The 19,114-nt window shown below is 42.7% G+C and overlaps 1 protein-coding gene across 5 annotated transcripts in view; it reads right to left on the reverse strand.

Moving 5' to 3' along the window:
• The window catches only part of BIN2 (bridging integrator 2), a 52,872-nt gene that overhangs the window by 12,932 nt on the left and 20,826 nt on the right, over positions 1 to 19,114 (reverse strand). For all 5 annotated transcript variants that reach the window (XR_012518443.1, XR_012518442.1, XR_012518441.1 and 2 more), the window contains 10 exons: positions 16,167 to 16,221; positions 15,773 to 15,867; positions 15,122 to 15,217; positions 12,376 to 12,483; positions 11,971 to 12,056; positions 10,523 to 10,598; positions 9,601 to 9,683; positions 6,410 to 7,157; positions 3,502 to 3,582; positions 448 to 519 (listed from right to left, as the gene is read on the reverse strand). Coding sequence is in view for 2 of the 5 variants with exons in the window: in XM_039471938.2 (XP_039327872.1) it covers positions 448 to 519; positions 3,502 to 3,582; positions 6,410 to 7,157; positions 9,601 to 9,683; positions 10,523 to 10,598; positions 11,971 to 12,056; positions 12,376 to 12,483; positions 15,122 to 15,217; positions 15,773 to 15,867; positions 16,167 to 16,221 (1,500 nt within the window). In the remaining 3 variants the exon portion in view is untranslated. The remainder of the gene's footprint in view (positions 1 to 447; positions 520 to 3,501; positions 3,583 to 6,409; positions 7,158 to 9,600; positions 9,684 to 10,522; positions 10,599 to 11,970; positions 12,057 to 12,375; positions 12,484 to 15,121; positions 15,218 to 15,772; positions 15,868 to 16,166; positions 16,222 to 19,114) is intronic.

The following is a 19,114-nucleotide window of genomic DNA, read 5'->3' on the forward strand; positions in this document are numbered from 1 at the left end:
CAAGCCAGGCTAATTTTTGTATTTTTAGTAGAGACAGTTTCACTATATTGGCCAGGCTGGTCTCAAACTGACCTCATCATCTGCCTGCCTCCACCTCCCAAAGTGTTGGGATTATAGGCGTGAGCCACTGTGCCCGGCCCTGTATATATATATATATATATATATATATATATATAAATATCTTAACCCCTTTAACTCCTGAAATAATTTGAGATTTAATTAAATACATGCCTAGGAGATAGGGCTAGGTCAGGCATAGGGAAATGAGCACAGAGACACCCTGAAGTCCCAGTTCATTCTTGCTTCCTCTGGTTCCCACCTGCTTGACTGCCCTGAGGGTATGGTTCACTGCTGGATTCATCTTGTATCCTGTGGTGAGGATTCCAGCCTATTGCCAAACCCCGGTCAATCTAATGCCCAATCTGTTCTCTGTATATCTGGTCTTACCTCTTCTTGAGGTTCGGGTGCTGTGAGGTTGCTCTTGTTTGGTACCATGGAGACTTCAAGCTGGTCTTGGCCCTACAAAGAGAAGAATTCTGCCAGTAAGAGGTGGCTCAACCTTTCCAGACTCTCAGTATAGAAGTGTCTTCTGTGCCTTATACTTTACAAGGGTCTCATTATTTGTACTATTACCAAGGGCAAACATACAGTGTTGTTTCACCAGAGCCTGAGGGCATTGGGAAAGGCTTTCATCCATCCTTTTTTACAGATGAAGAAACTAAGATTCAAAGGGTAAAAAGACTTGCTGCAACAGGAAACCAGTTATTTGGATTCCAGAGTTGTTTCCATGATCAAACACCATGTGATCTATGTGACATGGTGTAGATGTGTATCTATATGGGAGTGTGAGGTCTTATAACTACTACCTGCCACTTTTAGATGAACCTTCCTCAAGAACGTACTGCAAGTTTCGCACTCAAGTGATCCTAATCCATGATAAGCAGTTAGGAGAAGCAAGTGGTAAAATGATTTCTTTGGGAAAAATTTTAGATTCTGAGATGGGAACCCAAAGTATAGGAAGCCCAGTCTAGGCCATGTGTAGGGTGCATGCCTGTAGTCCTGCTTCCTCAAGAGGCTGAGGCAGGAGAATCACTTGAGGCCAGGAGTATCAAGGTTGTAGTGCACTTGTGAATACCCACTGCACTCTAGTCTGGGCAACATAGCAAGGTCATCTCTAAAAAACATAATTTTTTTAAAAAAAGAAAGCCCTGCTTAGAAACTTATATGCTAGGGAAAGACCTTGTGAGGTTTAAAACAAGTTTTTTAAAAAAATGAAATTTAGGCCGGGTGTGGTGGCTTATGCCTGATCCCAGCACCTTGGGAGGCCAAGGTGGGTGAATCACAAGGTCAGAAGATCAAGACCATCCTGGCTAACATGGTGAAATCCTGTCTCTACTAAAAATACAAAAAATTAGTCAGGCATGGTGGCACATGCCTGCAATCTCAGCTACTTGGGAGGCTGAGGTAGGAGAATCACTTGAACCTAAGATGTGGAGGTTGCAGTGAACCGAGATCACATCACTGCATTCCAACCTGGGCGACAGAGTGAGACTAAACAAGAAATTTAATTCACAAACTATAAAATCCATACTTTAAAAGCAGAACCAATCTTTTTTTGTTGTTTTTGGGTTTTTTTTCTTTCTTTCTTTTTTTTTTTGAGAAGGAATCTGGTTCTTTCGCCCAGGCTGAAGTGCAGTGGCATGATCTTGGTTCACTGCAACCTCTGCTTCCTGGGTTCAAGTGATTCTCCTGCCTCGGCCTCCCAAGTAGTTGGGATTACAGGCACCTCCCTGCCAACACACTCAACTAATTTTTGTATTTTTAGTATAGATGAGGCTTCGCTATACCAGGCTAGTCTCAAACTCCTGACCTCAAGTGATCCACACGCCTCAGCCTCCTAAAGTGCTGGGATTACAGGCGTGAGCCACGGCACCCAGCCAACAAAACCAATTTCAAACAGTCTGAGAACCACTTGAAAGTCCATGATTTCTTTTTCAAGGACATTTTCTTTCTTCTTACTCCCTCCCTTTCCAGGTCATGAATTAGCTCAAAGGTGATGTTACATCACCTCCCAGAAAGTTATCAAAACCTTCCATCTCTCTGAGATGATTCAAATGGTAAGAACAGATTTTTTTCCCAGTAATTTTTTTTTCAGAAATGGCTACGTTTTTCCCCACTTATATTCATATTTACCCATTTTTACATGTGATATGTCTATAATTCTGCCTGAGAGAAAATTTGATTTATATTGCATCCGCAAGAGAAGTGAGCATATCTTGTAGGACACAGGCTTCAGAGGATTAATGACACAAATAGGATAGGACCTAAGAAGCTCTAGTTGCTTAATTCTAGAGGAAAAATATTTCTCCTTAGCCAGTGACCAAAGCAATCCCACCAGAGAGGCTAAGAGTAAGGAAATATTATAAATCTCAAATACAAGGAGACAGACTCAGAGGAAAGGAGAGTGTGTCCTATACCTCTTTTCCAGGGAGGACAGTGTTACTAGCCTGTTCCTTAAAATGGTCAGAAAGAGCCTTGGCGCCCATTAAACTCTTCCTTTCCAAAAGATCAGCCCAAGAATGCAAGCTTGTTTTATTATTCCCCAGAGGCAAACAAAAGGTCACTCTATTACTGTCTCCATCTAAAATCATATAATACATTGCAAAGTCAAACTGAAATCAACTCAACCATTGAGTTGCTCTTTTCAGTGCAGAAAAGTGAGAAGTGGCCATACTTTACCTACTCAAAACCCTGCATTTATCCTGCGCTGATTCACTGCCACATGTCCTGCCTATCTCTCTCCATCAGCACAGCTGCCTCAGACTAGAAACTGACCAAGGAAAAGTTCTTTTTATTATTAATTTTAAAAAGTCTTTTTTTGAGATGGGGTCTCACTCTGTTGCCCAGGCTGGAGGGCAGTGGCGCAATCATTGCTCACTGTAGCCTCAGTCTCCCTGGGCTCAGGTGATTCTATCTCAGCTTCCCAAGTAGCTAGGGCCACAGGCACATGACACCATGCTTGGCTAATTTTTGTAGAAATGAGTTTTTGCTATGTTGCTCTGGCTGGTCTTGAACTCTTGGGGTCAAGGGATCTACTAACCTCAGCCTCCCAAAGTGCTAGGATTACATCCACTTTGGGAGGCTGAGGCACTGCACCTAGTTCTTTTAATTAAATTTTTTTTTTAAAGAGATGGGATCTCACTATGTTGCCCAGGCTGGAGTGCAGTGGCTATTCACAGATGCGATCATAGCATACTATGGCCTTGAACACCTGGGCTCAAGTGATGTACCTCAGCTTCCCAAGTAGCTGGGATTACAGGCTTATACCACTGAGCCTGACTTGAGGAAAAGTTTTACATCTTGCTCTGTTAGGGCCATCAGTGCTTCAAGTGAATCAAGACTGAGGGTATCTGAAAGATACACTTCTGGAACAGGAAAAATAAATTTTAATGTGTAAAAAAAATAGGGCATAATCATGTAGATGACTTAGACTTTTAGTACCTCGGAGGAGTCAGCTGAGACAAGCTTATTATCCTTTTCCTTGTCTTCCATCGTCTTTGCCTCTCCAGGCTCTGAAGCAATCTGTGAATCAAAGTGAACAATGGAGGAGAGAGTCCCACACCTTCCCACCCTGGAAGCCATCCCTGTACCCTTGGTCCATGTTAGCTCCTCTCAGATAGCAGGAGACTCCTGAGGTAGCCTCTGTCAGAAACAGGCAGTAGGAGGATGGTGTGATCTGGCAAGTGCCAGAAATGACACACGCTTCTCCCAGATATCCACATGGCTCATGTGCTAGCATTCTTCATTGCTCACGTGTCACTGCTGACCACTCTATAAACTTGCAACTCAGCTCCCACTCCCTGTGCCCTTCTCTACTTAATTTTTCTTCATTTCACTTATTAGTACTAGGTTGTAATTTTATTTATTCTTTTTTTTTTTTTGGTCTATCTTCCTGCACTAAAATGTTAAGTCCCAGGAAGGCAGGGAATTTTGTTTCATTCAGTATCATACCCCACCTCCTAGAAAAGTGCCAGGCACATAGTAGGGACTCAGTAAGTAATTGCAGAATGAATGAGTAAATCTTGGTGTCATCTAGTCAGACATCTCACCATAATCCTCCCTACAATGTACCTGACTGGAGATCATATATGCTTAGCTCTTAACATCAAGGAAAGAGAACTAATTCTCAAAGTGGCCCATCCCATATTTATTTTTTGACAGCCCCTTGTATCTCCTTTGCCTTTCACAATATTTTTTTTCCATCTCATTTTAAAATGGACCTAATTGTTGAAAGTTCTTGTATTGATCTAAAATGTATCTTAAAAAAAGCCTTTATACACCGGGCGCGGTGGCTCATGCCTGTAATCCCAGCACTTTGGGAGGCCGAGGCGGGTGGATCACGAGGTCAAGAGATCAAGACCATCCTGGTCAACATGGTGAAACCCCGTCTACTAAACCTACTAAAAATACAAAAAATTAGCTGGGTATGGTGGTGCATGCCTGTAATCCCAGCTACTCAGGAGGCTGAGGCAGGAGAATTGCCTGAACCCAGGAGGCGGAGGTTGCGGTGAGCCGAGACCGCGCCATTACACTCCAGCCTGGGTAACAAGAGCGAAACTCCGTCTCAAAAAAAAAAAAAAAAAAAAAAAAGACTTTATACATAGCATCTGCCTCTGCCCTCTGGAGTATCACAGAACAAGTCAAATCCCTATATGATAGCCTTTCTATGTAATGTGACTAGAATATGACTTGAGGCCGGGCATGGTGGCTCACACCTATAAGCCTAGCACTTTGGGAGGTAGAGGTGGGAGGATCACTGGAGCCTCGGAGTTTGAAGCCAGCCTGGGCAACATTGAGAAACCCCATCTCTACCAAAAATACAAAAATGAAGCAAGTATGGTGGCATGTGCCTGCAGTACCAGCTAGTTGGGAGGCTAAGGTGGGAAGATCACTGGGGCCCAGAGAGGTCAAGTCTGCAGAGAGTTGTGATCGCATTCCAGCCTGGGTGACAGAGTGAGACCCTGTCTCAAAAGAAAGAAAGAAAGAAAGAAAAGAATATACTTGATTTACAGATCCTTTACAGAACTAGTTGCTTTCCAATGGGTTGGCATCTCTCCATTTTTTTTTTTTTCAAAAGCCTTTTTTCAAAAGGGTCTCACTCTGGTGCCCAGGCTGGGGTGTAGCAGTACTCACTGCAGCCTCGACCTCATAAGCTCCAGCAATCCTCCTGCCTCAGCCTCCTAAGTAGGAAGCAGCCTTTTCAAAAGGCTGTTCTTTTTGCTTTACTTCCCTCTGTGAGTTCTTTTTTTGGGGGGTGGGGTGGGGGGGTGGGCTAAGTAGCTATCCTCTGTGAGTTCTTGCTTCTAGGTCTTCTCATTAGAGAAGATATACCCTGGAAATCTGCTGCCATTTCTTTCAGGGTCTATTTACCACAGTCACAGGTATGATGAATTGAAGTGAGACCCACCCTCCTACTTCCATTAAAGAAGGTAAAGCTCAGGATTTTAACTATTGGTTCTTTATTTTTAAAATGTTATTTATTGATTGTTGTTTTTTTCTTTCTTTGGTATTTTGGTTTTTTTTTTCTTTTTCTTTTTCTTTTCTTTTCTTTGAGATACAGTCTCACTCTGTTGCCTAGGCTGGAGTGCAGTGATACGATCTCGGCTTACTGCAACCTCTGCCTCCTGGGTTCAAGGGATTCTTGTGTTCTTGTGCTTTCTAAGTAGCTGGGACTACAGATGCCACCATGCCTGACTAATTTTTGTATTTTTAGTAGAGACGGGGTTTTATTGTGTTGGCCAGGCTAATCTTGAAAGCCTGACCTCAAGTGATCTGCGGGCCTCAGCCTCCCAAATTGCTGGAATTATAGACATGAGCTACCACGCCTGGCTTCAACTATAGGTTCTTTATACTAGGAACTCCCAGAACTTGGAGGAAAAGAAAGAAATTAGTAAGAATCTGCTCATAACACTACTAGCGATAACCCCCTTAGAGAAGTCAATTACCCTAAAACTAGATTACAAAATTAATTGTTATGAAGACATGAAAAAATCCCCAGAACCAAAAAAGGTGTCCAGGAGTATTCTGACTATAGTAAAGACGACCTACATGGAGGTTATAAAAGGGTATAAAGACCCTACTGGAGCCAGGTGCAGTGGCTCACGTCTGTCTTCCCAGCACCTTGGGAGGCCAAGGTAGGAGGATCACTTGAGGCCAGGAATTCAAGACCAGCCTGAGCAACATAGGGAGACCCTATCTCTATGCGGGGAGGATCACTTGGGCTTGGAAGGTCGAGGCTGCAATGAGCTGTGATCGCACCATTACACTCCAGCCTGGGTGCCAGAGTGAGACCCTAGCATGCAGGCATGCATAAATAAATAATAAAAGACCCAACTAGAACTACTCTTACCTGAGATGTTATTAAGGCGGGGGAGGTGCAAAGTTCTTCAGGGTTCTGGATGTTTTCATTTTCTTTGGCCTCAGGAGTTCTTACTGGCTTCTCTGGTGGTTCTGGATTAGGAAAGACCTCTAGGGAGGTCCTAGGACTTGGAGTCCCACTCCCCAGGGAGGCCCTAGAGCTGGTGGGTGAACCATCTCCAGGGGCTGGAGGGCTGGAGGGTATGTTCCCTGAAGAGGGCCTGGGGCTTGGAGTAGCCCTGGGTGGGGGAGGCCTACAAGGGGGTGCTGAGGTTCTCTGGGTAGAGGCTCTCTTATTTGGTTGTTCAGATCCTTCACTTGCAGTGCGGGTTCGAAGGATGACTTCTGCGGCAGATGATGAAGGCTGCCCTGAAGGGCTCAGGGCTCTGCCTGGTGATGAAGTTGGGGAGTTGGGGGGAACTTCCTCCTGGGACTTGGCACTTTCAATGGCAAGAGAGGGCTGGGCCTGGGGGGGGCCATTGCAGGCTGGTAGAGGCTCTTCTTCCTCAGAGGAGCTTGCTTCGGATCCTTCCTTCTCTATTTCCTCATCTTCTAAGAGCTCCTTGATCTCAGAATTGCCTTCCCCCTGGGCTGCATCAGGTGCCAGATCTTCAGTTGCTGAGATAAATTCATTCTCACTCTTCGAGGAAAGGGTAGAGGAACTAGTAGGTGAGTTAAGTGGACTGGAGACCGTAGATGGTCGAACTGGGGGAGAAATCACTAAAGAGCGCCTGCTGCCACTAAAAAGGAAGGGTGTTCAGATTCAGAACAGCTAAAAACCAGAAGCAATGTAAATATGCAAAAATAAATTATGATGCATGTAATAAAAAACCAGAATAAAGCAATTTAAAATGTTAGAAAGTTTGCATAGTTTACAATAACGCTTACAGAGAGAAGCAAAAAAAGGCCACAATTTTATCTATAACATGAACTCAATTACGTAAAAATATAAAAATATGTACAGAGAAAGACTGGAAAGAAACACTGCAAAATGTCAGCAAATATTTCCTCTGGGGCAAAGATAAATGGGTGATATACAGTTGATCTATGCAGATTTCATATTTGTGAATTAACCTACTTATTTATTTGGAACCCCCAAATCAATGCTTGTGGTGCTTTCCCAGTCTCTACTGGACACGTGCAAGTGGCGAAGAATGAGTTGCCTGCCATACACTTTCCAGATGAAATCTAACAAGGCAACCATGTACCTTCTTGTTTCCATTCTCAAACTGTAAACAAGTGTCCTTTTCACCAGGTTTTCCTAACTTTGAGCTTTTTGTTGGTGATTCTGCTGCTTAAAATGGCCCCCAAGCTGTAGTGCTAAGTGCAAGAAGACTCTGATGTGCCTTCCAGAGAAAATACATGTATTAGGTAAGCTTCATTCAGGTATGAGTTACAATGCTGCTGGTCGTGAGTTCAATATTAATGAATTAATAATATGTATTAAATAAAGTGTCTTTAAACAGAAACTCACATAAAACAAGGTTATGTTTTGGGTAGTTGATAAACCAGGGCCTCACAGAAACCTGTGTTTCCCCTATGAGCAGTGGTTCAATGTTCAGTGTGTGTGGCAACTTTATAAAACAAAACCACCACGAACAAAAGAATCAATTATAACATTTATCAAGTACCTACTATGTGTTGGATGCCATGCTTGTCCTTGAGCATTCAGAATTAGAATCCTGAATATACCAGCAAACAAAACCTAATATAGATCAATTTTTTTAAAAAGGTCAACAACCTAATTGAAAAATAGGAAAATGATATATAGGAAAGTCATAGAACAGGAACCTTATATGGCCAATAACATGAAAAGATGCTCAAGGTAACTAGCAATCATGAAGCTGTGACTTAAAACTGCAAAAATATTCCATTTCATACCCATGAGCTTGTAAGAATGAAGAAGTCTGACAATTTCACATGTAGTGAGAATGTAGACTCATGAGGGCTTTCACTCACGGCTGATGAGTAGTAAACTGGAACAACCACCTTGCAGAGCAATGTGGCAATATCTCATAAGGGTCGAGAAGCCCCCATGACAGATCTTATGACTCAACAATCCTGCTCCAAGTATAGGCCCTAAAGAAACTCTTGATAATATTCGCAGGGAGAAACGTAACACATGTTCATCACAACATTATTTATAATAGCAAAAACCTAGGAAACAACTCAAATGCCCCAAATTAGCAGGAGGATGAAGAAATAAATCATGAACTAGGCACACAATAACAGCTATAGAAAGGAAATAGCAGAACTATTATAGCTACATGTAGCAATAATGAAAAATCTTGCAAACAATACTAAGAGAACAAAAGAAGTTGCAGAAGAATACATACAGTATGTGTCCATTTATATAAAGCTTAAAAACATGGAAAACAATATTTTATGTATGCATGTATGTGTAGAATAATACAATGTGTGCATGTTACATTTAGTATTTATTACTATATTTAGTATTTATTTCCATGCATGTTGTTTTTTTATTTCTTTGCAGGTTGTTTTATTTTATGTGTGAAACATACATGCACACATAAATAACACACATGACCCTTTAGTGGGGTCAGAAACAGAAAATGAATAGGGAAGAAATATTGGGAACTTCAGCTATATTTACAACAGTCGATTTCTTAAATTTGGTGGTAAGTACGTGGCTATTTGTTGTGTTATTCTTTATACATTTAGTATGTCTGAAATATTTAATTTTTATTTTTTTAGAGACAGGGTCTTGCTCTGTCACCCAGGCTAGAGTGCAGTGGCATGATAATAGCTCACTGTAGCCTAGAACACCTGTGCTCAAGCAATTCTCCTGCCTCAGCCTCCTGAATTGCTAGGAATACAGGTGCTCATCACTGTGCCTGGCTAATTTTTTTTTCTTTTAATCTTTTTTTGTAGAGATGAGATTTCACTACATTGCCCAGACTGGTCTCAAAACTCTTGGTCTCAAGTGATTCTCCTGCCTCAGCCTCCCAAAGTACCAGGATTATAGGCCTTAGCCACCATGTCTGGCCTAAAAATATTTAGTAAAAAGCAAAATAATTTTTATAGGAGCATAGTACAAACAACAAACATCATCATGTACATCCACATAAAGCATGGGTCAGGATTCTGGACTAGAGATGAGGATGTTGAATACATTCACACATGGGACATGTGAAGCAGAAAAGAGTCTTGAATGGTGCTCACCTTGATAGTCCCTTTACCACGAAGACTTTATTGGAATGTTGCTTCTCCAGTTTGCTCATCACGTCATACAGGTTGTGGTTCAGCTAGAGCCAGTGAGAAAGAAGGAGATGCTAGCCAACTGGGAACCCGAGAGTACATATCCCTTCTCCCCTCCCCTTCAGATGGTTTCCCAAAATAAAACCCCTCCCTTTCAACTCCAATCTGAATTCCTCTTGTCTGTCTAGCACTAGAATCCAGATCCTGTCCTGCTACCCCCGCTTCCTTGTCTTTCTGTGTTCTAAGTTCTACCTCTTCCAACAGACTGGCAGCTGTCTCAATGCAGGGTCCGTAACTCATGTCTGATTTGAGGTTCTAGCTTCTCACAGGTGATCCAGGGAATGAAAACTCATTTTTAATATTAATTAGGCAAATCACACTTTAGCCAAATAAACTATGGAGAGTGATATGTGTAGCTGTGCGTAAATATAACTAACATTGTAGTAGCAAAGAATCTTGGAATCTCAGGCCTAGAAAAGACCTCATAAGTTATGTTATATGGCTGGCTGTCACTGACAGGATTAGTCTTATTTGAGACCAACCACCTGAGAAACTGCCTTCCCTTAAATAGTCCCTAGCAACAATAGAGATTTGACAATGGGGTTCCCCATTTCAATTCTTCCTTCCATAGACCTAACCTCCTTTATTCATGCTAAAGCTCCAATTTGGATGTACTTATTCAGTTGTTAAGGGAGATGAAAGGGCCCTCTGATCGTGTATATATGTGCTTTAATATTGTTAAGTACACAATCAAGTGCTCTTATTTCATCACAAGATAAAAGTCAAAATTTGTGGTGTCAATTTAAAGAAATTATGTAAGTCAAGGCTACCTTCATATTTACTAGAAGACACACCTAGGAGTCTCAATTGGCCAGATGCTTCTCACCTTGCTCATTTCCCTGTAGAAGACATCCCTCAAGTTGGAAATGTTTTGAAAGATGGTCACATAGCAGCCAATACGACTATTAGGAAGCAAAACAACAAACACATATGGGTAAAGCATAGGAAAGGAGTTCTTTGTTTGAAATACAAGGTAGGACCTTGAGCCAAAACCAGCCACCACCAAGGCTCCTAAAAGAAAACCATCCCATATCCCACACTCAGGATGTTCTGGGATCTGTATTCATCAGAGCTGGGCCAGGAACACACCTGATTCTTCGGAGCAGGAAGGCCAGGGGAGACAATATCAGCTGAGGTTGACACCAAAGTTTAACAGTTTCATGGAGTTACTTGATTTGGGCTCTTGAAGGACCAAATCAGTATGAAAGGGCTTTGAATAATTTTTTAAAGAGCTGTATTAATATAAGCCATCTAATTATTACAGCAATAATTATTCTTTCCCTTTAAGAATACAGGACTTCTACACCTGTATGTACATTAATGGAATTCTCCTGTAAGTGAATCAAGGAAGTATACTTTTAAACTATTAAATTTCATTTCTAGGCCAGGCACGGTGTTTCACACCTGTAATCCCAGCACTCTGAGAGGCTGAGGCAGATGGATCATTTGAGGTCAGGACTTTGAGACCAGCCTGGCCAACAGGGTGAAACCTGTCTCTACCAAGAAATACAAAAATTAGTCAGGTGTGGTAGCACATGCCTGTAGTCCCCACTACTCAGAAAGCTGAATGGGGAGAACTGATTGAACCGGGAGGCACAGGTTGCAGTGAGCCACCCTCCAGCCTGGGTAACCGAATGAGACCCTGTCTAAAAATAAATCAAAAATGAAATTTCAATTTTATTTTAATTAGGAGTCACATAATGTTTTAGAATACACGTATTCATTAAAAGGCTCCATCCTATGTACACTAATAAGTGACAATATAAAATACTCTGACTACAATTGTATTAATGCATATCTTGTACAATTAAAAGAAAAAGGGATACAAATGGAGTTTCTGCTCAGATTTCTCTTTAAATGTGAAAAATTTGGCTGCATTTGATGGCTCACACCTATAATCCCAGAACTTTGCGAGGCCATGGTAGGCGGATCACTGAGGCCAGGAGTTTGAGACCAGCCTGGGCAACACGGTGAAACCCCATCTCTACTAAAAAAAAAAAAAAAATTAGCCAAGTGTGGTGGCACATGCCTATAATCCCAGGTACTCGGGTGGCTGAGGCACAAGAATCCCTTGAACTAGGAAGTGGAGGTTGCAGTGAGCTGATACTGAGTACCACTGCACTCCAGCCTGGGCGACAGAGTGAGACCCTGTCTCAAAAAAAAAAGTAGGGCGTGCAGGAATTTAAATCTAAAACACTTTTATCTGCCTACCGTCAAGGCACACAAGGTGCCTTGTGTGAAGCAAAGGTACCTTTTCTGAATTCCAGTCATTACCTATTATAAAGAATGGGCAGTTCCTCCAGCAGTTCTTGATTCAGATCTTCAAACACAGTCTGGGCTTTGTTGAACTCTTCCTCTGCCTAAGTGGTTAAAAGAGACAAGACAATTGCCCTCAATTCTGAACCCAGGACTACAGCATACCTGCTTCACCCTCTGCATTTTTTTAGGCACTAGCCTTACGAGGAGCCATCCCTCTCCTTTCCCTGACCATGCCCTCCTCAGCCTCAAGACTCTGACTATCCTTACAGCATCAGTGTCAGAAGAAATAGATTTCCTTCAGGACACTTGATGCCGAATTTATAATTTCCCATAATCACCTTGGCCCAGCCACCTGCTACCACCATGGGGAGAGAGAGAACAGGAAGAGTTTACTAGTTTTTGTTGCTGTTTTCATTTTACCTTGGCAGTCTTGGCCTCATCTTTCTTCTTGGCATTCTGCACTGCTTCCAGGTGATGTCGGGCACTATCATAGTCCACGAGCTTCCGACCCCGCTTGGCAATTCTCTCCTGATCAGGGTACCAAGAAAGAGCGTGGATACTCACTTTTTAGTGGCCAGGATATAGGTAACAGAATACCAAGCAGAGAGTATGATTCGCGGGTCCTATTATCAAATTTCACTTTTGTTTCCCCCCCACGGCGCCCCAGATTGGGGCTATTATGGTTTTGTTTTCTTTTGTTTTGTTTTTGAGACACAGTCTCACTGTGTCACCCAGGCTGGAGTACAGTGGCACTATCTCGGCTTGCTGCAACCTCCACCTCTTAGGTTCAAATGATCTTCCTGGCTCAGCCTCCCAAGTAGCTGGGACTACAGGCACCTGACACCATGCCTGGCTAATTTTTTATTTTTTGTATTTTTAGTAGAGATGGGGTTTCACTATGTTGGCCGGGCTGGTCTTGAACTCCTGACCTCATGATTCACCCTCCTCAGCCTCCCAAAGTGCTGGGATTACAGGTGTGAGCCACCACGCCTGGCTTTTGTTTTTGTTTTTTGAGACAGGGTCTTGCTCTGTTGCCCAGGCTGGAGTGCAGTGTTGAGATTTCAGCTCACTGCAACCTCTGCCTCCCAGATTCAAGCAATTTTTGTGCTTCAGCCTCCCAAGTAGCTGTAATTATAGGTGTGTGCACCAAGTTCAGCCAATTTTTGTATTTTTAGTAGAGATTGGTTTTTGCCATGTTGGCCAGGCTTGTGTCAAACTCCTGGGCTCATGTGATCTGCCTGCCTCAGCCTCCCAAAGTGCTGGGATTACAGGCATGAGCCACCACAACCGGCCCAAATTTCATTTTCTAGTAGGGTTGTGTGCCCATGGTATGATCTCCCTCAGTATCTAGGAAGAATGGGGGATTCGCAGAGGGAGATAGAGTAAGGGGAAATCCTGCAGAGCATGTGGAAATCTGTAATATATATATATATATATATATATATATATATATATATATATATATTTATATATTTATATTTTTGCCTCCACCTCCCCCTGTATTAAATTTTAGTATTTCCTATGAACCCATTATAAACTAGTTCAGCCTCCAGGAGAAATGACCTTGAGAGTCACATAAAAGTGAAAGTCTGGAGTTTTGGGCCTTAGTCCCAAATCTGCCATTCATTAGCCTGTGGCCAGTGGCAAGGCACATTTCTTTCGGAGGCTCAATAGCCCCATCTGCCCTTATACAACTGTTATTTGAAAGATTGAATGCTGAATACAAAGTGCTTTGAAAGCTCTAAAACACAATAAAAGCCATAAATTACTATGAGCACTGAGAGAAAGTCTACTCAGTCTTATCCAAAAGATAAATTATACCAGGGAGAAGCAAACTATGTTATTGAATCGTCTCATTCTCTCAGTCACAGAATTTGAAAAGATTTTTAGCAATTATGTGGTCCAACTTCCCGTGCAACACATGAGGCTTCTCCACAATATCCAAGATAAGAAGTAGTTTGACTTCTGTTTGTCCAAACAACAGACAACTCACTATCTTTGAGTCTATTTCATTTTGTTTTTGGAAAGCTTTAACTATTAGGAACTTAAGTCAGCCTCCCTCTAACTTCTTCCTCTGAATCAGCACAGTGCCTGACAGAGTAGGTGTTTAATAAAAACTAGTGCCGGGCGCGGTGACTCATGCCTGTAATCCCAGCACTTTGAGAGGCTGTGGTGGGCGGATCACTTGAAGTCAGGAGTTCGAGACCAGCCTGACCAACATGGTGAATCCCTGTCTCTACTAAAAATACAAAAATCAGCTGGGCATTGTGGTGCATGCCTGGAATCCCAGCTACTCCGGTGGCTGAGGCAGGAGAATTACCTGAACCCAGGAGGCGGAGGTTGCAGTGAGCCAAGACTGTACCATTGCACTCTAGCCTGGGTAACAGAGCAAGACTCCGTCTCAAAAAAAAAAATACTAGCTTAATGAATAGATGGACTCTAATTCTGCTTTCTGGAAGAGTTTAGAATAGGCGAACTTCCTCTTTTACCCAACAGACTTTCAAGTATTTGAAGATAACTATCTGATTGCTCCATGTTTCCTCTTCTATACAATAAATATCTTTAGTGCCATCAGCTGTTTGTCACAGCTAAAAGGGATGCCTCTAACTTGGATCTAATTCAAAATCAGTGCAAATATAGCTCACTGAAATCTAAGTTTATTTTATGTATTTACTTATTTTGAGACACCAGCCTCTGTCAACCAGGCTGGACCACAGTGGCATGATCTCAGCTCACTGGAACCTCTCCCTCCCCAGCTCCAGTGATCCTTCAACCAGCCTCCTAGGGTAGCTGGGACTACAGACACGCACCACCACACTGACTAATTTTTTTAGTAGTTTTTTGGGGTTTTGCCACGTTGCCCAGGCTGGTCTTGAACTCCTAGGCTCAAGTGGTCCTCCTGCCTTGGCTTCCCAAAGTACTGGGATTACAGGTGTATGCCACTGCACCCAGCCTTGAAATCTAAGTTTAAACATAAACTTCACACTACTTCCAACCTTCTATCCTAACCTCTTGTCTAACCCTCAACCTTAATCTTTCTCCTAACTTACCCAAACTTCATTTCTAATCATGAAGCTCTAATTCTACTTACAATGCCTAACCCAATATGTTCTCTAACCTGGATTGGGCCATCCACAACCCAGACTTGGTTCTGTACATTGAGTACCTTAATCTCGCTGAACTGGGCGACGTAGTTTTCCATGGTCCTCACAGCCTGGTCGGCCAGTTTTTCCTCATAGTCCTCCCAAAGGAGATCATTATTCTGTGGGATGGAGGCAGAGGCTAGTGAAGGCTCCACTTCCTAACCACAACTGTCTACCAGGGAAATATTCAAATTCTTCTTGCAAAAAACTTCTTTTTTTGTAGCACTGTATTTAGAATATCATGTTGGATTTTGGGGAATAGTCAGAGGAAGAAAAGAAACAGCCCCTACCCCAAGGAACTGCTCTATGGGGATTAAGAACAGAGCACAAGGTCAAAGCCTTGGACTCCAGAGCTTAGATGGGAAAGTTTAAGAGTATATAACTGCATGAACTTTGTTTTAAAAAAACAACCAATCTTTAGGAGCTAAAACTTCCCATAATGTTTTAAAGAGGGGAAGAGGGTCAAAATTAAAGGAATCCACAGATTAGGGAAAACTTGTTTTTATCTTCATAGTTGTAGCTTCTTCCTACCACCCAGTGACTGAGCCTATACAAATGCACAGTGTGAAATGGCTCCTTTGTTCTCCTATTTTCTTGGATAGAGAAGCTAAGCTGAGGTTGAGATGCAAACAGGAGTACCCGCTGACAAGTTGTGAAACCCAAGCCACTCTTACCCCTACGATGGCCTTCAGCTCCTCGTGACCATCCCACTCGTTGCTGTAGATCTCCTGTAGGGTTTCTGACACTCTTTTTGAACTTTCATGCATCACTGAAAGGAGAGAATTCAGTCCCACCACCAAGTTCCCCAACAGTGTTGGTGTAATCACATGGGTGACAAATCAGTGGGTTCAATTCAGAAGGACGAACTCAGAAGGTTTGGGTTATGTAAGTGAGGGAAGCTGGATGGGCTGAAAGGAAAAGTCACTCTTCCTCGGCCCACAAAGTTCCAGGAGTCTAAATAAATGATAAAATGACAAAAATCTGGGGGTATGGTTGTTGTTTTCTACCCCTAAACCTCTTAGTAGCTATATAAATGCCCTCTGAATTATCCCATGCTGCAATACCCACCTTTGACTGCACTAAGGAAATTCTTCAGGTCCTTGTATAGCTTGTGGCCTTCTGCCTGAATGAGAAAAGTACATTTGGTGACTAAAGAGACTGATATTTGAAAAGATGCTCCTGAGGTCAAAGTCAAAAAGTAGGTTAAAAGCAGAAATCACACTTGGAATTTCTTCAAATATTCACAATTTTTGTAAGTTAGCCTTTACTTTCTTTATCAACATGTTCTAGGTTGTCTCTTTTGTATTAGTTTTTTTTTTAGACAGAGTTTGGCTCTTCTTGCCCAGGCTGGAGTGCAATGGCACAATCTCAGCTCACTGCAACCTCCACCTCCCAGGTTCAAGTGATTCTCTTGACTCAGCCTCTCGAGTAGCTGGGATTACAGGCGTGCACCACCACACTTGGCTAATTTTGTATTTTTAGTAGAGACAGGTTTCTCCATGTTGATCAGGCTGGTCTCGAACTGCCGACCTCAGGTGAACCACCCACCTCAGCCTCCCAAAGTGCTGGGATTACAGGAGTAAGCCACCGCGACAGGCCTTGTGTTAGTGTTTAAGATGGGGGCTTGCTATAGCTCCCATTACACTGGCATGTCTTCCTTCCAGTGAATAAGAGCCTGTATCCAAGTTCCTCTGTTGAAATGTAAGAGGAACTGTGTAACACTATCTATGCCATCTTCTGGCTTGCACCCTCCTCTCTGGGTAGATAAAGTGCTACCATTTTCATAGACACCAGGCCTTCTTCTTTCTCTGAACCCTCACACAGACATTCCTCCCCTCCTCTGATATCCTTCTCTGCCTTGCCTCACTTTACCCTTCCCTTCCATCAGTCATCTGCTTTATGCTACTCCAAGGAGCCCCGCCATTGCCTCTCCTCCTGTTCCCACCCAAATGTCTTTAATCTATCTATCTATCTATCTATCTATCTATCTATCTATCTATCTATCTATCTATCTTATTCCTGCTTCCATCTTTGCTCCAGTGTCTGAAATCTCATTTTTTAGGCTAGTTCAGATAAGGGCTCCTCCTCCCTCTAAAAAAGAAGGAGAGGAAGGTGTCACTTAGAGTTAGAAGTTTAAATCTCAATCTGATAAATGAACTGTTTTGTTATAACTCTGACAAATGTTCATTTAGCCTCTGCTTCTCAAATACTTCTCTGCTTCTCAAATACTTCCAGGAACTGGAAACCGACATCTTGCCTGAGACAGTATCACTTCATTCTAAACTAGCTCTCTTAAAACTTTTTCTCGGCCAGGCACAGTGGCTCACGCCTATAATCCCAGCACTTTGAGAGGCCAAGGTGGGCGGATCACCAGAGGTCAGGGGTTCGAGATCAGCCTGACCAACACGGCGAAACCCCATCTCTACTAAAAATACAAAAATTAGCCGGGCGTGGTGGTGGGTGCCTGTAATCCCAACTACTTGGGAGGCTGAGGTAGGAGGATTGCTTGAACTTGGAATGTGAAGGTTACAGTTAGCTGAGATAGGATTGTGCCACTGCATACCAGCCTGGGCAACAGAGCAAGAGTCTATCTCAAAACAAACAAACAAACAAATGAACAAACAAACAATTTCCGATTAGTCTTCAGTTGGTCTTCTGTACCCACAGAGCAGATCTAATTTCTCTTCCATACATGTTTGAAGACATCTTTGACGTGCCCTTGACCAAGTCTTTTTCATAGGTTTCCTCAACTGTTCCTTATGGTATTTAGAGCCCCTTCCCATTTTGGTCTCCTTCCTATGTATAAACTCATTTTGAAGAGTTGGGTGGGAATTTAAGGCCTGAGAGCTGACATTCTGGAACCTGACTTCAGGAGTGTAGGGATGGACTGAGAGGTGCAGCCCACTTCAAGGGTACTCTACGGGATCAGCCAACAGGTCAGAACAAACCAGTTCTGGGGATGGTATACCTAAAAACCAAGCTGCATTATTCAGTACACCATAAAACACTTGTGAATTTGTTCATTTGTTATTTGCTGTATTCATTACTTGATAGGCTACTAATGATACCAAAAATATAAAAAATTATGAAGCCGAGCATGGTGGCTCACGCCTGTAATCCCAGCACTTTGGGAGGCTGAGGCAGGTGGATCACCTAAGGTCAGGAGTTTGAGACCAGCCTGACCAACATGGTGAAACCCCATCTCTACTCAATACAAAAAATTAGCAGGGCGTGATGGCACATCCCTGTAATCCCAACTACTCGGGAGGCTGAGGCAGGAGAATCACTTGAACCTGGGAGGTGAAGGCTGCAGTGAGCCGACATTGCGCCACTGCACTCCAGTCTGGGCAACAAGAGTGAAACTGCCTCCAAAAAATTAATTAATTAATTAATTAATTATGGGAGAAAAAAAGGAAAATTCAGAAAATTCTATCTAGTGACAAATTTTTTTCCTGTGGAAATCTTTGGGGAAAGGTCACTATTACTTAATTTCAGCAGCAGAAAATTTAGGTCTACTTGGTCAAATCAACAAAGAAAACTGGACTAGTTATTTCATCCATTTTCATTGACCAAATATTAGATCAAAAGTCCCTCTCAAGGGCTGAATGTCAGTTGGAAGGGACATGAGGAAACAGAGAGTCCTAAGGGAGTGAAAGGCACTGTCAGAGAGGTACGGAACTGGGATTGTGTGCTGTGTTATCATAGGAGGATTAAGAGAACACCATAGAAACAATCAAGGAAGTAGGCTGGGCATGGTGACTCACACCTGTAATCCCAGCACTTTCGGAGGCCGAGGCGGGTGCATCGTTTGAGGTCAGGAGTTCAAGACCAGCCTGGCCAACATGGTGAAACTCTGTCTCTACTAAAGATACAAAAATTAGGCCGAGTATGGTGGCTCACACCTGTAATCCCAGGACTTTGGGAGGCCGAGGTGGGTAGATCACTTAAGGTCAGGAGTTCGAGACCAGCCTGGCCAACATGGTGAAACTCTGTCTCTACTAAAGATACACAAATTA

The sequence above is a fragment of the Saimiri boliviensis genome, chromosome 7 (genome assembly GCF_048565385.1).
Source record: "Saimiri boliviensis isolate mSaiBol1 chromosome 7, mSaiBol1.pri, whole genome shotgun sequence".
Taxonomy (NCBI): domain Eukaryota; kingdom Metazoa; phylum Chordata; class Mammalia; order Primates; family Cebidae; genus Saimiri; species Saimiri boliviensis.